The following is an 18,177-nucleotide window of genomic DNA, read 5'->3' on the forward strand; positions in this document are numbered from 1 at the left end:
TTCACCGAGAGATACCAGGGCACCCACCTATCATTCACAGAGAGATACCAGGGCACCCACCTATCATTCACTGAGAGATACCAGGGCACCCACCTATCATTCACTGAGAGATACCAGGGCACCCACCTATCATTCACTGAGAGATACCAGGGCACCCACCTATCATTCACAGAGAGATACCAGGGCACCCACCTATCATTCACTGAGAGATACCAGGGCACCCACCTATCATTCACAGAGAGATACCAGGGCACCCACCTATCATTCACAGAGAGATACCAGGGCACCTACCTATCATTCACTGAGAGATACTAGGGCACCCACCTATCATTCACTGAGAGATACCAGGGCACCCACCTATCATTCACTGAGAGATACCAGGGCACCCACCTATCATTCACAGAGAGATACCAGGGCACCCACCTATCATTCACTGAGAGATACCAGGGCACCCACCTATCATTCACTGAGAGATACCAGGGCACCTATCATTCACTGAGAGTTACCAGGGCACCTATCATTCACAGAGAGATACCAGGGCACCCACCTATCATTCACTGAGAGATACCAGGGCACCTACCTATCATTCACTGAGAGATACCAGGGCACCCACCTATCATTCACTGAGAGATACCAGGGCACCCACCTATCATTCACAGAGAGATACCAGGGCACCCACCTATCATTCACCGAGAGATACCAGGGCACCTACCTATCATTCACTGAACAGAGATATTAAGCTTCCGGGGCACCTACCTGCCATTTACTAATGTATGCACCCCCAGCAGCAAAGACCACAAAGACTCAAACACTCAGATTTTGCACCTAAAGGGATGAGTCCAGGCTCTGCTCATTGTACCAAAGCATAATGTTGATCAGATAAGTGACTGCCATGCAGCTCTAGGTATCGAGGCACCTACCTGCATTAACATTGAGGGAGACGGGGTTACTATGTGCAATGAAAAGGGATACTAATGCCAGTCAGCCTACATGAGCCAGTGGGGCACCTACCTGCTATTTACTGAACACGTGAATTTTCACGTGAGTCACCTTTCAGGTATGTGGGGCATTTGGCATTGCCCGTTCCACTGCTCTAAGTTATATGAAAATAAATCTTTTTCTTTTTTACCAATTTATAGAGCTTTGAGTGTTTGTATGCCAGTCAGTGTATGCCAGCGCCCCTGCACTAGATATCGTCTGTGCCACCACTGCCCTGTTCCATCACATTGCCCTGCCCCCAGCTGCCCTCACACACAGTTACACTCCCCCACATGCCTGCCTGGAAAGCTTTAACAAATGGTAAATCATCTACATTACTAGGGTACTGGTTTCAGGGATTATGGGGGCCCATACACCATAAGATCCGCTCGCTTGGGGGCGATATCGGGAGAATCCAGGGTAATTCGATCGTTTGGCCCCATGACGGGCATAGGTAAAGTCGGTCTGGCTAAATTTTCTAACCTGCCAATTTCAGGCCAGATATTGGTCGGGCAGGCCAGTCGGAAGTGCCCATACACGGGCCGATTAGCTGCCGAATCTGTCTATGAGACCCATATCGGCAGCTACGATCGGCCTGTGTATGGGGACCTTTAGTCTGCAGGGCCCTCTCTCTGGGGACAACTCTTGGCCCATTGGTGTCATGGAGGCTCTACAGGGCAAAGCTTATGAGCTCAGCAAAGCAGGATTGGGCAGAAGTACCAGCAGGCAAGCCCTGAATGTGATTTTTGAGGGCGAGTGGCTTATTTATATACCTGTGTCTGCCTGCCATATGGGGGCCCTCCTGTCTGATATTTGAACCGATATCTAATAAGAAATTCCTGTTTGCCAAGGAACACATCAGCTGATTGATGCAGTCTCCATCAGACAGGTTGCTGTAGGGATGCAGTACAATCAGTTTGGCTAAGAACTAACACAGACTGGGCCCAATTTGCCCAACACGTGGCTGCCCAAACCAGGCAAATATATGCTTATTTAGCAACCCTGCCAAACAAGAGGATCGCTCTGTGAGGGGGATGTGCCAAGGATCAACTCATTACTTCAATGGAATTACAGATATAATACAGGTATGGGATCCCTTATCCTGAAACCAGTTATCCAGAAAGTTCTGAATTACGGAAAGCCTGTCTCCCATAGACTCCATTTTAATCAAATAATTCAGAATTTTAAAACTGATTTCCTTTTTCTCTGTAGTAATAAAAAAGTAGCTTGTAAACTGATCCCAACTAAGATATAATTACCCCTTATTGGGGGCAGAACAGCCCTATTGGGTTTATTTAATGGTTAAATGATTCCCTTTTCTCTGTAATAATAAAACAGTACCTGTACTTGATCCCAACTAAGATATAATTACCCCTTATTGGGGGCAGAACAGCCCTATTGGGTTTATTTAATGGTTAAATGATTCCCTTTTCTCTGTAATAATAAAACAGTACCTGTACTTGATCCCAACTAAGATATAATTACCCCTTATTGGGGGCAGAACAGCCCTATTGGGTTTATTTCATGGTTAAATGATTCCCTTTTCTCTGTAATAATAAAACAGTACCTGTACTTGATCCCAACTAAGATATAATTACCCCTTATTGGGGCAGAACAGCCCTATTGTGTTTATTTAATGGTTAAATGATTCCCTTTTCTCTGTAATAATAAAACAGTACCTGTACTTGATCCCAACTAAGATATAATTACCCCTTATTGGGGCAGAACAGCCCTATTGGGTTTATTTAATGGTTAAATGATTCCCTTTTCTCTGTAATAATAAAACAGTACCTGTACTTGATCCCAACTTAGATATAAATAATCTGTATTGGATACAAAACAATCCTATTGGGTTTAATTAATGTTTTATTGATTTTTTAGTAGACAAGGTATGGAGATCCAAATTATGGAAAGACCCCTTATCTGGAATACCCTTGGTCCCGAGCATTCTGGATAATGGGTCCTATACCTGTATTTCCGGTGATCCCTTATACCGAGAACCCCTTATACCGAGTCCTGTACCTAAATTAAATGTCATTTCTTAACATAACAGAATCAGCTTCATAAGCAGTAATTAATAAAGATTTATTTCAGATTGGGCACACTATCACAGTGCCTCGAAGACGTCGGACAGGAAAGGAAAATAAACGTTTCAGAGCAGTGTTTGAATGTAAGTACTAACAAGGAGGCCAAGCAAGTGAATAATAACTATTTTATTAACCAGAAGGAAAGTTAAGTGGTCAAACACTTTACAGTTCACTGATTGGCTTGTGTGGCCAGTATACATGCTTCTCTTTGTCCAGCCTGGTTTCAGGGAAAGCTTCATGGAGATCATCAAAGGTCATCTGATCAAAAGGTATCATGTTTCTGTACCTCTCCAACTGTGGAGGACAGGAAGTCAGGTGAGCAAAGAAACACAGGAACTACATCACCAACAGATTGACATAGTATACTGAAGCTACATCCACAACACATAATCGCTACTGGAGTACGTAGCGGCCAGTAACAGGCCTACAGAAGATGACAAGCTGTAAATTGTAGAACCTGCCATGATCACTAGGCACACTTACCTCCTTTTCGTACTGAGACACCCGGGTCTTGGATTCCTGGATGTAGGTTGCAGCTTGCTTAACCTAAAACACAGGAGCAACGTATGAGCAATTAAGGAGACAGTAGCCTAAGTCAGCTAAAATACTTCATGAGGCTATCCTTCCCTGTAGATGTTTTAAAGGGGATGTTCACCTTCAATGTCCAAATCTTATTAAACCACCAGCAATGCTCTCAGCGTGTTAGAAAATCCATTTTCCATAAAAACAAAAAGTAAAAAGGCCACTGTAAAAGCTACTTTTTATACCTGTTAAACAGGGTCGGACTGGGGGTTGCAGGTCCCACCGGGGCTCCCGCCCCACAGGCCCTGCAGGTGCCCCTGCCAGCTTCGTCCCCTAACCACCCCCCCGCAGGGGCACCCACCCGACATCCTCCCCAAGTGTGCCTAAATTTAACGCATCAAGGGAGGCACAGTCGGGCAGGGGGAGCACCGGCAGGGACGGGTCTGGGCCGCCGGGATTTTTCCCGGTGTCCAAAAGGCCCAGTCCGACCCTGCTGTTAAAAAAGCCCTTTTCTTGTCTCTCTGATCAGTTTTATGAAGGGATGGGAGTGGCCTATTTTGACCCTGACATCATCACTCCCAGGCTTTGCCCTTACTTGTTTCCTATTGGACCAATTCATTTGTTGCTTCTGCACTCTAACCAGTTGTATAAATTGAAAGGTCATTGGTTAATGTCTCGCAGCCATACTGTACTGGCTAAAAGCAGGTGTACCAAACCATTCAGAGACAGAACAGTGCAATGAGTAAATAAACAATCCCTCTAGCAGGGTCTTAGTACGATATTCAGTGCGTGTATGGTATGTCGGCGAGTCAACCGATATCGCAGGAAGCTGCCGATATCGGCCGACTCGCCAATCGGACCAGTTGGAAAATTTTGATCGGGCGCCATAGAAGGCGCCTGATCAAAATCTCCCTTCAGCGCTGAATCAGCAGAAGGAGGTAGAAATCCTATTGTTTCTACCTCCTTACCTGCCGATTCAGCCCTGAATGGTGTGTGGCACATCTGACGATGTTTCGTGCGACCGATGGTCGCACGAAACATCGTCAGATCGCCACATGTATGGCCAGCTTTACTGTTTGTCTCAGGCAATCTCATTAATGGACAATTTATAAAGAGAACGGAACTGAATATTTCAAACTTAATCCTATTATAATGTCAACTTTGGACTCACAGACTCCTGTTCCTGTGCATTAATCTTCTCAGTCTGGGTGTCCTTTGGCTCAGGGATAGTGGTGGCGTTAAACTAGAAATACAAAGACAAAGGTAAGAAAACAATTAAAACCAATTAATGGGGGCCGAAAAAAAGATGCAAATGGTTCTACCCACCTTCTTCTCAAACTCATCAACCATCCCGGCTTTCTGAACTGCAGTGCGGTAGAAGGCCCAGTCAATGACTGGAGTCTTCTCTGGGAGGGAGGCTAACCTGCAAAGACAAGGGTTAAAGGCTTACTTACATACTCTAGCCAGACATATAGTAGGTATTAGTTATATATAATCAAACTAAAAACCCCTGAGTTGTTACTGCAAAACTGCTCTTGATGTTAACCAGCCAATAGCTGGTACTTAAATTTCTAAGCTTGCACTTGTGTGTGTGTGTGTTAGCAAATATAAAAGACATTCACAGCTTTATGTATTTCCCACCAATGAGCATGGCCGATACCATGATGGGCTTGGCTGTGTATGTTACAATCAATTCGCCTATTGTTTGGTTCCATACTGCTTTATGTCTATGAGCAATTTTAGTCTGGCAAAGTAGTGTCACAACCTTAACAAGTGGTTCCCAGTGCTGGGTATGGGGGCCTTAAATGGGCTAGACTAGGGGTCCCCAACCTTTCTTACTCATGAGCCACAGTCAAATGTAAAAAGACTTGGAGAGCAACACAAACACCATAAAAGTTCATGGAGGAGCCAAATAAGGGCTGTGATTGGCTATTAGGGGCCTCTATGCACCCTATCAGCTTACAGGGGCTTTATTTGGTAGGGAATTTTGTTTTTATTCAACCAAAACTTGCCCCCAAGTCAGGAATTCAAAAATAACTCCCTGGTTTGGGGGCACTGAGAGCAACACCCAAGGGGCTCCTGAGCCACTGGTTGGGGATCACTGGTGTACACAATAAAGCTGGCCATACATGATCAGGTTTGGTCTTGCAGTTTAGCTACTTTCTAACTATCTAGGCATGTATAACCGGTCGGGATAATGTTTAGAATCCTCTGATCCCAGTGGAAAATCTACATCGACAACAAATTGTTGCTCACGAGCCACTGGTTGGGGATCACTGGGCTACAGAAACCTGTATTAGTATTCGTTGGCTGTCTGAGTAATGAGGAATAATTTGGTAGCCTCCTTTTAAAGAAATTATTATAACTTTGATAATTGTGTTATCCTGTACTCCTTTAATTTACGATAAGCAAATCTGATGGTGTTGTTTCCATATCCTCTAGCTCCCAGCACCGACTGGGGAACTTACTTTCCAGCGACCGTGTCACTGCGAGTCTTGAGGGCATTGAACATGGCCTTTTGGTTTGGTGGGACCCTCTCGGCAAAGGCCATCCAGTCGATTGCTTTGAGTGCTGCTCTGCGTCCGGCCATGGTTATGTTCTGCAATAAGGAACACATTATATCAGGGTTAGGGGAATAAATAATTCCTGGTTATGTTCTGCTATAAGGGACACATTATATCAGGGTTAGGGGAATAAATAATTCCTGGTTATGTTCTGCAATAAGGAACACATTATATCAGGGTTAGGGGAATAAATAATTCCTGGTTATGTTCTGCTATAAGGGACACATTATATCAGGGTTAGGGGAATAAATAATTCCTGGCTATGTTCTGCAATAAGGAACACATTATATCAGGGTTAGGGGAATAAATAATTCCTGGTTATGTTCTGCTATAAGGGACACATTATATCAGGGTTAGGGGAATAAATAATTCCTGGTTATGTTCTGCAATAAGGAACACATTATATCAGGGTTAGGGGAATAAATAATTCCTGGTTATGTTCTGCTATAAGGGACACATTATATCAGGGTTAGGGGAATAAATAATTCCTGGTTATGTTCTGCTATAAGGGACACATTATATCAGGGTTAGGGGAATAAATAATTCCTGGTTATGTTCTGCTATAAAGGGACACATTATATCAGGTTAGGGGAATAAATAATTCCTGTTATGTTCTGCAATAAGGAACACATTATATCAGGGTTAGGGGAATAAATAATTCCTGGTTATGTTCTGCTATAAGGACACATTATATCAGGGTTAGGGAATAAATAATTCCTGGTTATGTTCTGCTATAAGGGACACATTATATCAGGGTTAGGGGATAAATAATTCCTGGTTATATTCTGCTATAAGGAACACATTATATCAGGGTTAGGGGAATAAATACATTCCTGGTATGTTCTGCAATAAGGAACACATTATATCAGGGTTAGGGGAATAAATAATTCCTGGTTATGTTCTGCAATAAGGAACACATTATATCAGGGTTAGGGGAATAAATAATTCCTGGTTATGTTCTGCAATAAGGAACACATTATATCAGGGTTAGGGGAATAAATAATTCCTGGTTATGTTCTGCAATAAGGGACACATTATATCAGGGTTAGGGGAATAAATAATTCCTGGTTATGTTCTGCTATAAGGGACACATTATATCAGGGTTAGGGGAATAAATACATCCTGGTTATGTTCTGCAATAAGGAACACATTATATCAGGGTTAGGGGAATAAATAATTCCTGGTTATGTTCTGCAATAAGGAACACATTATATCAGGGTTAGGGGAATAAATAATTCCTGGTTATGTTCTGCAATAAGGAACACATTATATCAGGGTTAGGGGAATAAATAATTCCTGGTTATATTCTGCTATAAGGAACACATTATATCAGGGTTAGGGGAATAAATACATCCTGGTTATGTTCTGCAATAAGGAACACATTATATCAGGGTTAGGGGAATAAATAATTCCTGGTTATGTTCTGCAATAAGGAACACATTATATCAGGGTTAGGGGAATAAATAATTCCTGGTTATGTTCTGCAATAAGGAACACATTATATCAGGGTTAGGGGAATAAATAATTCCTGGTTATGTTCTGCAATAAGGGACACATTATATCAGGGTTAGGGGAATAAATAATTCCTGGTTATGTTCTGCTATAAGGGACACATTATATCAGGGTTAGGGGAATAAATACATCCTGGTTATGTTCTGCAATAAGGAACACATTATATCAGGGTTAGGGGAATAAATAATTCCTGGTTATGTTCTGCAATAAGGAACACATTATATCAGGGTTAGGGGAATAAATAATTCCTGGTTATGTTCTGCAATAAGGAACACATTATATCAGGGTTAGGGGAATAAATACATCCTGGTTATGTTCTGCAATAAGGAACACATTATATCAGGGTTAGGGGAATAAATAATTCCTGGTTATGTTCTGCAATAAGGAACACATTATATCAGGGTTAGGGGAATAAATAATTCCTGGTTATGTTCTGCAATAAGGAACACATTATATCAGGGTTAGGGGAATAAATAATTCCTGGTTATGTTCTGCAATAAGGGACACATTATATCAGGGTTAGGGGAATAAATAATTCCTGGTTATGTTCTGCTATAAGGGACACATTATATCAGGGTTAGGGGAATAAATAATTCCTGGTTATGTTCTGCTATAAGGGACACATTATATCAGGGTTAGGGGAATAAATAATTCCTGGTTATGTTCTGCTATAAGGGACACATTATATCAGGGTTAGGGGAATAAATAATTCCTGGTTATGTTCTGCTATAAGGAACACATTATATCAGGGTTAGGGGAATAAATACATCCTGGTTATGTTCTGCTATAAGGGACACATTATATCAGGGTTAGGGGAATAAATAATTCCTGGTTATGTTCTGCAATAAGGAACACATTATATCAGGGTTAGGGGAATAAATAATTCCTGGTTATGTTCTGCAATAAGGAACACATTATATCAGGGTTAGGGGAATAAATAATTCCTGGTTATGACAGATATAGGTTTAAAGCCATAACCTTTGGATTCAACAAAATCCTATACTCTAGGGCATTTGACATAGTTGTTACATTAAGGGCATATGGTGAGGCTAATAACCTTGGCACAAACATGAGCCTGTATAGAAAGCTAAGGGTTATAGAATTAGATCATATAAAAGCATGCTACCGCTATGATAATGGATGATTAATCTTCCAGTTGAATTAAAATGCCCTTGTGATATAAACAGCTTTAAATAGAGGCCATACCGCCAGTTTTACCGTTTATATACAATAAAAACCGTGGAACTATATATATATATATATATATACAGAAGCAGCAAAGCACTTACCTTTCCTTTAGTTCCGACCTCCAGCCGAACTCCCGGGACACTGCAATGGCTGCCTCAACGCGGGGAACGTCCCTTGCCTTCTCATGCAGCCAATCACAACTCGACTTCCAAGCGCAACTGTCACAAGTTAACAGCTACTGGCTAGAACATATCACGTGATGAAGACTAATGTCATTCATAGGTTGCGTCCCGGTGTTCTGACCTTGGGCTTCTGCGCAGGGAAAACTACGTGGTGTAGGAAGATGGAGACGCCGAAGTGTTTGGGTGTAGGAAGATGGAGACGCCGAAGTGTTTGGGTGTAGGAAGATATAGACGGAGAAGTGTTTGGGTGTAGGAAGATGGAGACGCCGAAGCGTTTGGGTGTAGGAAGATATAGACGGAGAAGTGTTTGGGTGTAGGAAGATGGAGACGCCGAAGCGTTTGGGTGTAGGAAGATATAGACGGAGAAGTGTTTGGGTGTAGGAAGATGGAGACGGCGAAGTGTTTGGGTGTAGGAAGATATAGACGGAGAAGTGATTGGGTGTAGCAAGATGGTTCTCTTGTTTTGACAGCGCGGATCTCTCAGCTCAGGCAGCTGTCGGAAGTGACGCCATCCTCCCCCCGGAAGTTTCTCCTACCTTGGTGTTATGGCTCCGCCGTTGTCCCGGTGCTGCCCGGTGTAATTTAAACATGGAAGAATTGCATCGGGAAACCATGGAGCCCCGGGGAGCCCCCGCTACCCTAAACATCCCCACTCCCCGGAGCGGCCCTCCTAGCCCTGGGCTCGCCTGCTCCGGATCCCGTTCTCCCCGCAGCCCAGGCCCCCAGGAGCCGTCAGGCCGGACGGGAAGCAAGTGGGTCCGGTTGAATGTGGGCGGCACGTATTTCTTGAGCACCAAGCAGACCCTGTGTCGGGATCCCAAGTCCTTTCTATACCGCCTGTGCCAGGAGGACCCGGATCTGGACTCGGACAAGGTGCCCCCGGTTTTATACTATTTGTCTGCATTATTCTTACTGTGTGTGTGGGGGGTGCACCCAACTAGTGCAAAGGGGCAGTCATCCCATTGGTTATACTCTGTCTCTTACTGGCACTTACATGTACCCTTGCCCTCACATGTACCCTTGCCCTTACATGTACCCTTGCCCTTACATGTACCCTTGCCCTCACATGTACCCTTGCCCTCACATGTACCCTTGCCCTCACATGTACCCTTGCCCTCACATGTACCCTTGCCCTCACATGTACCCTTGCCCTCACATGTACCCTTGCCCTCACATGTACCCTTGCCCTCACATGTACCCTTGCCCTCACATGTACCCTTGCCCTCACATGTACCCTTGCCCACAGTTATATTACCCTCAGCCTCATATGTGGCACTGCCATGTACCAGAGATAGCTAGCCGGCACCCTGCCTGTATTACCCGTGGCATCGCTAGGTGTTACCGGCACTGCCATGTACCAGAGATAGCTAGCCGGCACCCTGCCTGTATTACCCGTGGCATCGCTAGGTGTTACCGGCACTGCCATGTACCAGAGATAGCTAGCCGGCACCCTGCCTGTATTACCCGTGGCATCGCTAGGTGTTACCAGCACTGCCATGTACCAGAGATAGCTAGCCGGCACCCTGCCTGTATTACCCGTGGCATCGCTAGGTGTTACTGGCACTGCCATGTACCAGAGATAACTAGCCGGCACTCTGCCTGTAATCCAGCACAGTGAGTTTAGTTATTGCTTTTCTGCATCCCACTGAACAAGACATAAGGGGATTATACAAGAAAAGGCACTAAGTTTTCCCAGGAGCAGAAACCTATAGTAACCAATTGACAGGTATCATTTACTGGTCACAAACATCTTATTGGTTGCTATGGATTACTGCTAAAGGGCAAACTTTGTGCCTTTTTATATATGGGGGATAGTGATTAGTACATTAGGTTGTTCCCCCAGTAAGTGATGCCAGCGTCACAGCTCCCTCTGTGCCATCAACACGGATCCCGTACAACAAGCATTTACTCACAGGAGAGGGGCTAAGCACAACTAACAGTGACAGTATGGTTCCATAGGGTGGGCACAAACTAAACAAGCAGGAACGGCACCACAAGACTATTATACACTGTAAATGGCATAGTTTCTAGACCAGGGAGCAATAAATCCACACACCCGGAAACTTGTGCACCTGTTTGTATACAAAATGCTGCCTATAAACCCATCTACACTGATATTTTTAGTCTTTAGCTTATATGTTTCAAATTCCAGCAGAATAAATAGCATTGCTCCATAGAGACACCTTTCTTTGGTTTGCTTACTGTCTTGTTGCCCTCTCAGGACGAGACGGGGGCGTATCTCATTGATCGAGACCCCACCTACTTTGGTCCCATCCTGAATTATCTCCGGCATGGGAAACTGATCCTCAATAAAGAGCTAGCAGAGGAAGGTAAGTTTATATACTAAGGGCTGTGGCACACGAGGAGATTTGTCGCCAGCGATTTTTAAAAGAGCGATTTGGCGACAAGACGAGCGTCAAGACACCAATGCTAAATCAATGGAAATCGCCAGCGTCAAAACATACGAGGCTACTTCAAATCGCCTGCTGTTTCAAATCACACACAGACCCTTTTCTGAGCGACTTGAGTAAACATGAGGGGGGTCAACTCGCATGAAATCTCTTCGTGGGTATTGTCGTGGCGACTTGTCGCCAAAGCACCAGGGGGAAAAAACGCAGGTGACAAATCTCCTCGTGTGCCAGAGCCCTAAGGCTGCTATGTCTGTTCCTTGCCCCGGGGGATAAACACTGGAGGCCATCACATCAGCATTGTCTATTTTAGTAGCCGTGACAAGTAGCTGCTACTAGTAGCTCTCTATCGAGCTACTAGTAGCAGCTACTTGTTGTGGCTACTAAAACAGACAATGCTGATCATTTACTGATAATTGTCTGTGTGTGTTTAGCAGAGGCAATTCTCAGTATTGTCTATGGCAGGTTTTTTTTTGGCGTTTAGTAGCCATGACAAGTAGCTGCTACTAGTAACCCAGTGTGTCTTCACCCTAAGGGAGATGGCACACGGGGGGATTAGTCGCCCACAATAAATCCTTGCTATTGCAGGCGACTTATCTCTCTGAAATGCCATCCCACCGACAAGAATGTAAATCGCCGCAGGGATGGCATACAAGTCGCTTCGGTTTTCCCAAAGTCGCCTGAAGTTTCCTTGAGAGGCAAAAGACACCCGCGGTAGCAAAGATTTATCTTGGGCGACTAATCTCCCCGTCTGCCACTGCCCTAAGGGTGAAGACACACAGAGCTACTAGTAGCAGCTACTTGTCACAGAAATAGACAATGCTGATCATTTACTGATAACTGTCTCTACGTGTGTTTTGCAGAGGTAATTCTCAGTATTGTCTATGGCAGGGGATTTTCTGGAGTTTAGTAGACGTGACAAGTAGCTGCTACTAAGTAGCTCTGTGTGTCTTCACCCTAAATGATAACTACATAACCAGGGAGGATTGTACCCCCCCCCACCAATTAACATGGCTGAATGATGCTGTATTCCTGCTGCGAGTGAAAATTCCACTCTAGGTGCTTTCGTTATTTCTCTGTATAGACACAGATTTACATCAGCTGAGGCTGAGGGATAAGGAGAGTAACCTTAACCTTAACCTCTCCTTCTGCTCAATATGAATGCAGTTTAATAGGGAATTTTAGAAATATTCAGGGTATAATTTTTTCTTTTTTCATTCTGAAAAGGACCTGGGTATTCCCTGACAGTATAGCATAATGTTTACCCATTCGCATTGCATGTTTGTGTCTCCCACCCAGGTGTCCTAGAGGAAGCAGAGTTTTATAACATTGCATCTCTGGTCCGGTTAGTTAAGGAGCGGATCCGTGATAATGAGAACCGAACTTCGCAGGTACAGTGGGTGGCAAGTAATGGAAAGGTGCTTCTATGTAGGAAATATAGCTCTGCTTTTGTATAAAGATGTCTGTTTATTTATAAAGGTGCAATGTACAATTTATACCTAAATGAAAAGCAGAAAATTGCCATAAAATGCATCCATATTTCAAAAGATCTGCCCTCATATTTCATATGCAAGGCAGGGTACATTTGTATGACAGGGCAGGAAGTGCAGTATTTTTTGTGCACAATGTAGTGCACAATGTAGTTCCTTTCTTTTACCCCACTAGCGATTCACTTTATTGCTGATGGGAAGGCATTCGGGGAAAACTTGAGGCAAAACAGTTAACGTTTAAATTATTTTTAGTAGCTGGGGCTGAGTGCCACTATAAGTGCTCTGCCCAAGCAGCTGGTATATATAGAGTGGCTGAGTGCCCCTATAAGTGCTCTGCCCAAGCAGCTGGTATATATAGAGTGGCTGAGTGCCCCTATAAGTGCTGTGCCCAAGCAGCTGGTATATATAGAGTGGCTGGGGCTGAGTGCCCCTATAAGTGAGGTGCCCAAGCAGCTGGTATATATAGAGTGGCTGGGGCTGAGTGGCCCTGTAAGTGCTCTGCCCAAGCAGCTGGTATATATAGAGTGGCTGGGGCTGAGTGGCCCTATAAGTGCTGTACCCAAGCAGCTGGTATATATAGAGTGGCTGGGGCTGAGTGCCCCTATAAGTGCTCTGCCCAAGCAGCTGGTATATATAGAGTGTCTGGGGCTGAGTGGCCCTATAAGTGCTGTGCCCAAGCAGCTGGTATATATAGAGTGGCTGGGGCTGAGTGGCCCTATAAGTGCTGTGCCCAAGCAGCTGGTATATATAGAGTGGCTGGGGCTGAGTGGCCCTATAAGTGCTGTGCCCAAGCAGCTGGTATATATAGAGTGGCTGGGGCTGAGTGCCCCTATAAGTGCTCTGCCCAAGCAGCTGGTATATATAGAATGGCTGGGGCTGAGTGCCCCTATAAGTGCTGTGCCCAAGCAGCTGGTATATATAGAATGGCTGGGGCTGAGTGCCCCTATAAGTGCTGTGCCCAAGCAGCTGGTATATATAGAATGGCTGGGGCTGAGTGCCCCTATAAGTGCTGTGCCCAAGCAGCTGGTATATATAGAATGGCTGGGGCTGAGTGGCCCTATAAGTGCTCTGCCCAAGCAGCTGGTATATATAGAGTGGCTGGGGCTGAGTGGCCCTATAAGTGCTGTGCCCAAGCAGCTGGTATATATAGAGTGGCTGGGGCTGAGTGGCCCTATAAGTGCTGTGCCCAAGCAGCTGGTATATATAGAGTGGCTGGGGCTGAGTGCCCCTATAAGTGCTCTGCCCAAGCAGCTGGTATATATAGAATGGCTGGGGCAGAGTGCCAAAAGTGCTTTGCTTGGTCGTTCAAAAAGCACCTTGCACTAAACCCTTCTTTTTCCCGTAGGGTCCTGTGAAACACGTGTACAGAGTGCTGCAATGTCAAGAGGAGGAGCTCACTCAGATGGTGTCGACCATGTCAGATGGATGGAAATTTGAGCAGGTGACCGTAACGGAGAAGCGAGGGGGTTGCAGGGACTCTGCCTCCTTATCTTGCTGTGGCAGGAATCACACCTGTGCTAATAAGTTATACACACTCTTCATCCTCCTCTTTTCTCTCATCCTACCATGACCGTACAAGTCATGTTTCTCTATCTGGGCACGTTGCGCCTGTTGTTTTCTTCACTTGGACTTTACTGTAGAAGATAAGCAACTCCCACCTAATGAGAAGTAAATGTCTTGTGGCACACACATGGTGTTTCTCTGATCTCTTGTGGTGTACTGTGTATCCATACATCGTGTCCATGATTTCTCTGCCTGCATGACCCCTTCTCAACAACGCCATAGTGATGGGTAGTGACGTCTCCTTCCATCCGTTGGCATAATTATGCATGTTGCTCGCGCACCTCTCATCTCCCTGTTAATGAGTTAGGTTGTCTCTGCCTTTGGAAGTCTCTCTTTGCTGCTGGACACTGGATCCCACAGGTTCATTACACAAAACTACCATTCTCCCCTCAGCTCATTAGTATTGGATCTTCCTACAACTACGGCAACGAGGACCAGGCGGAGTTCCTGTGCGTGGTGTCCCGGGAGCTCAACAACTCCACTAATGGCCTGGTCATAGAGCCCAGCGAGAAGGCCAAGGTGAGCATTGCTTTTGCGGTGAGGCCTGTTATGTACAGCTTGTAGTGTAATTTTATCACAAATGAGCCACCCATAGAGTGTTTTGTTTCTTGGAGGTCCATCCTTGGACCACGCCCCACTCTTATCTACTGTAGAAGTCATTTAGCCACATCTCCAAGAATATCTAAGATAACAACCAACATTGCTCTTCAAATTTCAATCTGGGCCTTTGGGTGTATGTAGGAAAGCAAACAGGCATTACTCTAGCTAGCATACAGGATGAGCTCCCCGTGCCACTGGACCTCCCTATCACTGTTACAAGAGCAATGGCTTTTATTGTTCTTTAATTTACGTCTCCTTCGTGGTTCCATGTTGGGTCAGACCTACCCAGAGATCAGAACAAGGTAACTTTTAGGGCTCTGGTACACGGGGAGATTAGTCGCCCGCGGCAAAACTCCCTGCTCGCTGGCGACTAATCTCCCCGAGTTGCCTTCCCCCTGCCATCCCACCGGCGAACATGTAAGTCGCCGGCGGGATGGCAGACGCGGCGGTGCGATTTCGCGCAAATCGCCGAAAAAGACTCGCGAGGCTTACATGTTCGCCGGTGGGATGGCAGGGGGAAGGCAACTCGGGGAGATAAGTCGCCCGCAAGCAGGGAGTTTTGCCGCGGGCGACTAATCTCCCCGTGTACCAGAGCCCTTAGGGTGAAGACACACTGGGCTACTAGTAGCAGCTACTTGTCATGACTACTAAGGGCAGGGGTACACAGGGAGATTAGTAGCGCCACGACAAATCTCCCTTGTCGCAGGCAACTAATCTCCCGAAAATGGCACTGCGATTTGCTGAAATCGCTGAAGTTGCCTTGAGAGGAAACTTTGGCGATTTCGGCGCCACGTATGCCATCCCACTGGCGATTTATATTTTCACCGGTGAGATGTCATATCGGGGGGTTTAGTCGCCCGCAACAAGGGAGATTTGTTGCGGGCAACTAAACTCCCTTGTGTGCCAGAGCCCTTAAGACTGTGACAGATGGGGGCTACTAAACTCCCTCATGTGCCAGAGCCATAAATGCCAGAAAATCCCCTGCCATAGACCATACTGAGAATTGCCTCTGCTAAACACACATAGATAATTATCACTAAATAATCAGCATTGTCTATTTTTGTAGCACGACAAGTAGCTGCTACTAGTAGCTCTGTGTGTCTTCACACTTCAAAAATTTGATCTTAACAGTGACCCACAAGTATCGGCACAACAAAAGTGAATTCAGTCCAGCTTTTACTCTAATTGTCCTTCAGATTGGGTCCCCTGCAAATGGTCCAGAACTAAGAAACTTGTAGTATGTGTAGTATCTGGTGTAGCATGTCTGAGGCCTTGATTATGCTAAAAACATGATGTCTTGTGAAGTCGTCACTGGAAACCTTGGGCAGGCTGGGGTCTATTAGAATCTCTAGGAGGGCAACATCCAGCCCTGGGGTCTTCAGCTGGACTGCCTTTATCTAAGGTAACAAAGAACTGTTTAATGCCAATGTGACCACCACCTGTGTCCATGTACATACAACCTCACTACTATAGCAGTTATTTAATCTTTTTTTACTATAAGTTAAAGTTTCGATTTTTTGTCTTCTTTCCATTTTTCTCCAGATACTCCAGGAGCGTGGGTCTCGGATGTGAGAAGTTGGGGATGGGATCCAATACTGGGTCGTACCCACTGGCTTTTCACCAAAGCCCTTAGTGACTGTGGAACTCAAGCGCTGTATTGCTTTGTTTCCCCGCTCCCTCTGCAGGCCTTAATGCCCCTCGTGCTGGAGGGACGCAACGCGTGTGTAGTACAGAGGACTGTGCCCTGTCAATGTTACCTCGCCCCTATGGGCTTGTGCTGTTTTTGTTGTTAGGTTGTGTACGTATAATGTTACGGTTATGGGGGATGGGGGATAATAATGAATTGAGGGCTTGTCCCTTCTATGCTTGGGGTTTATTGTGTTCCAGTCTGTATTGTTCTTTATGTGGAGCCTGTTCTAAGGAAGGAAACAAATTCTGCTCTACTGTTGGAACCTGGAAAGGATTTCAGAGCCTAAAAGGAGAATCTCTGGACTTTCCCTTGGATATTTCTTTTTCTGACAGTTGCCAAATATCCTGCTTTGTTTTCTTTCCAAAGTGCTATGTCCTGAGCTGTCTCTCCCATTATAAGTCTGGGGATAAATCTTATGTGCTGACTTAGGAATGCCCCAGTCTGTGTTATGGGGTGGGGGGGTAATCACAAACAGTAAACTGGACATTGTAATGGCAAAAAAATGCTGCCTACTCTATTATGTTTTCTGTGAAGATTGCACAAAGCAGCACCCCGGATATTTGCATGCTTGCCCATCCTTGCACCCTGCTCTGTTTTGGAGGCAGTGTTTTTATCTTTTTTTGTTTGCCAGTCCCCTAAGTTCATCCAGCAAATCAATGGTTGTGGGACACACTGTTCATTGCAAGGCTAGGGTGAAGCCCTATTTTATATTGTCATCGTATGGGGGCATATTAACAGTCTTCACATAAGCTGTCGATTGCCAATGTGAATTTTACTGCAAATGCCCAATTGGAATACCCCCCCCCCCCCCCCCCCACAGTTACCAGCTCGTTGACTGTGCAGTGTTACCTATTAAGTAGACTTCATGGTAATGCCTACCCCCACTGTGTAATTAAATTATTTGTAAACTATCTCTAATTGCATGAATATATTATTAGTTTTAGAATAATATGCCTTAGGGAGCAGTTGAACGGGAGCGATGAAATAACGAATCAGTGTGTGCACATTTCTCTGATTGTAAGACCACAGCGCACTCCTTGGCCGCCCTGAATTTCCAGCCCTTTCTATGGTTGTTCTGAAGTCCCATTTAGTGCATTCCACAACGGATCCTATGCAGTTTCCTCATATTTACATTTGCCTGTATTAAATATAATAACTTATATATGCCTCTTTATAGCCTGGTTTCATTGTAATGTTATCAATGACTACAAAAGACCAAAGTTGTGACAACATCGTTACTAATAGTACTGAAAACAAAGAAAGGGAAAGAAGGATGGGGCACAACATTCCGTACAGGGGCAAAAGTCCAATATTATCTTGCTAACTATCAATATAGCAAACTGCTGCCTTAGGACTCGCAGTGGTCAAAATGCCACTGCCCTACCTACCACTG

The 18,177-nt window shown here is 45.0% G+C and overlaps 2 protein-coding genes across 2 annotated transcripts; one reads left to right on the forward strand and one right to left on the reverse strand.

Annotated features, from left to right (window-relative positions):
* Nucleotides 1-3,181: 3,181 nt before the first annotated feature.
* atp5pd (ATP synthase peripheral stalk subunit d) lies at nucleotides 3,182-9,018 on the reverse strand. The gene is given in 6 exon segments (NM_001011021.2): nucleotides 3,182-3,359; nucleotides 3,549-3,611; nucleotides 4,759-4,830; nucleotides 4,914-5,010; nucleotides 6,056-6,186; nucleotides 8,953-9,018. Coding segments are annotated over 5 exon segments (486 nt in total). The 5' UTR covers nucleotides 6,178-6,186; nucleotides 8,953-9,018; the 3' UTR covers nucleotides 3,182-3,227.
* Nucleotides 9,019-9,375: 357 nt separating this feature from the next.
* On the forward strand, nucleotides 9,376-17,946 carry kctd2 (potassium channel tetramerization domain containing 2). Its single transcript, XM_004918472.4, has 6 exons — nucleotides 9,376-9,906; nucleotides 11,255-11,363; nucleotides 12,741-12,832; nucleotides 14,277-14,372; nucleotides 14,888-15,013; nucleotides 16,637-17,946. Exons 1-6 carry the CDS (start codon nucleotides 9,622-9,624, stop codon nucleotides 16,664-16,666), a joined length of 738 nt encoding a protein of 245 aa, XP_004918529.1. The 5' UTR covers nucleotides 9,376-9,621; the 3' UTR covers nucleotides 16,667-17,946.
* The last annotated feature ends 231 nt before the right edge of the window (nucleotides 17,947-18,177 follow it).

The sequence above is a fragment of the Xenopus tropicalis genome, chromosome 10 (assembly GCF_000004195.4).
Source record: "Xenopus tropicalis strain Nigerian chromosome 10, UCB_Xtro_10.0, whole genome shotgun sequence".
Taxonomy (NCBI): Eukaryota; Metazoa; Chordata; class Amphibia; order Anura; family Pipidae; genus Xenopus; species Xenopus tropicalis.

What these genes read in the sequence shown, in the direction of transcription:
- kctd2 (XM_004918472.4), top strand. Translation starts at nt 9,622, where the DNA reads ATGGAAGAATTGCATCGGGAAACCATGGAGCCCCGGGGAGCCCCCGCT. An exon ending in CGGATCTGGACTCGGACAAG is followed by an intron (nt 9,907 to 11,254) that starts GTGCCCCCGGTT and finishes TTGCCCTCTCAG; the next exon opens with GACGAGACGGGGGCGTATCT. An exon ending in AGCCCAGCGAGAAGGCCAAG is followed by an intron (nt 15,014 to 16,636) that starts GTGAGCATTGCT and finishes ATTTTTCTCCAG; the next exon opens with ATACTCCAGGAGCGTGGGTC.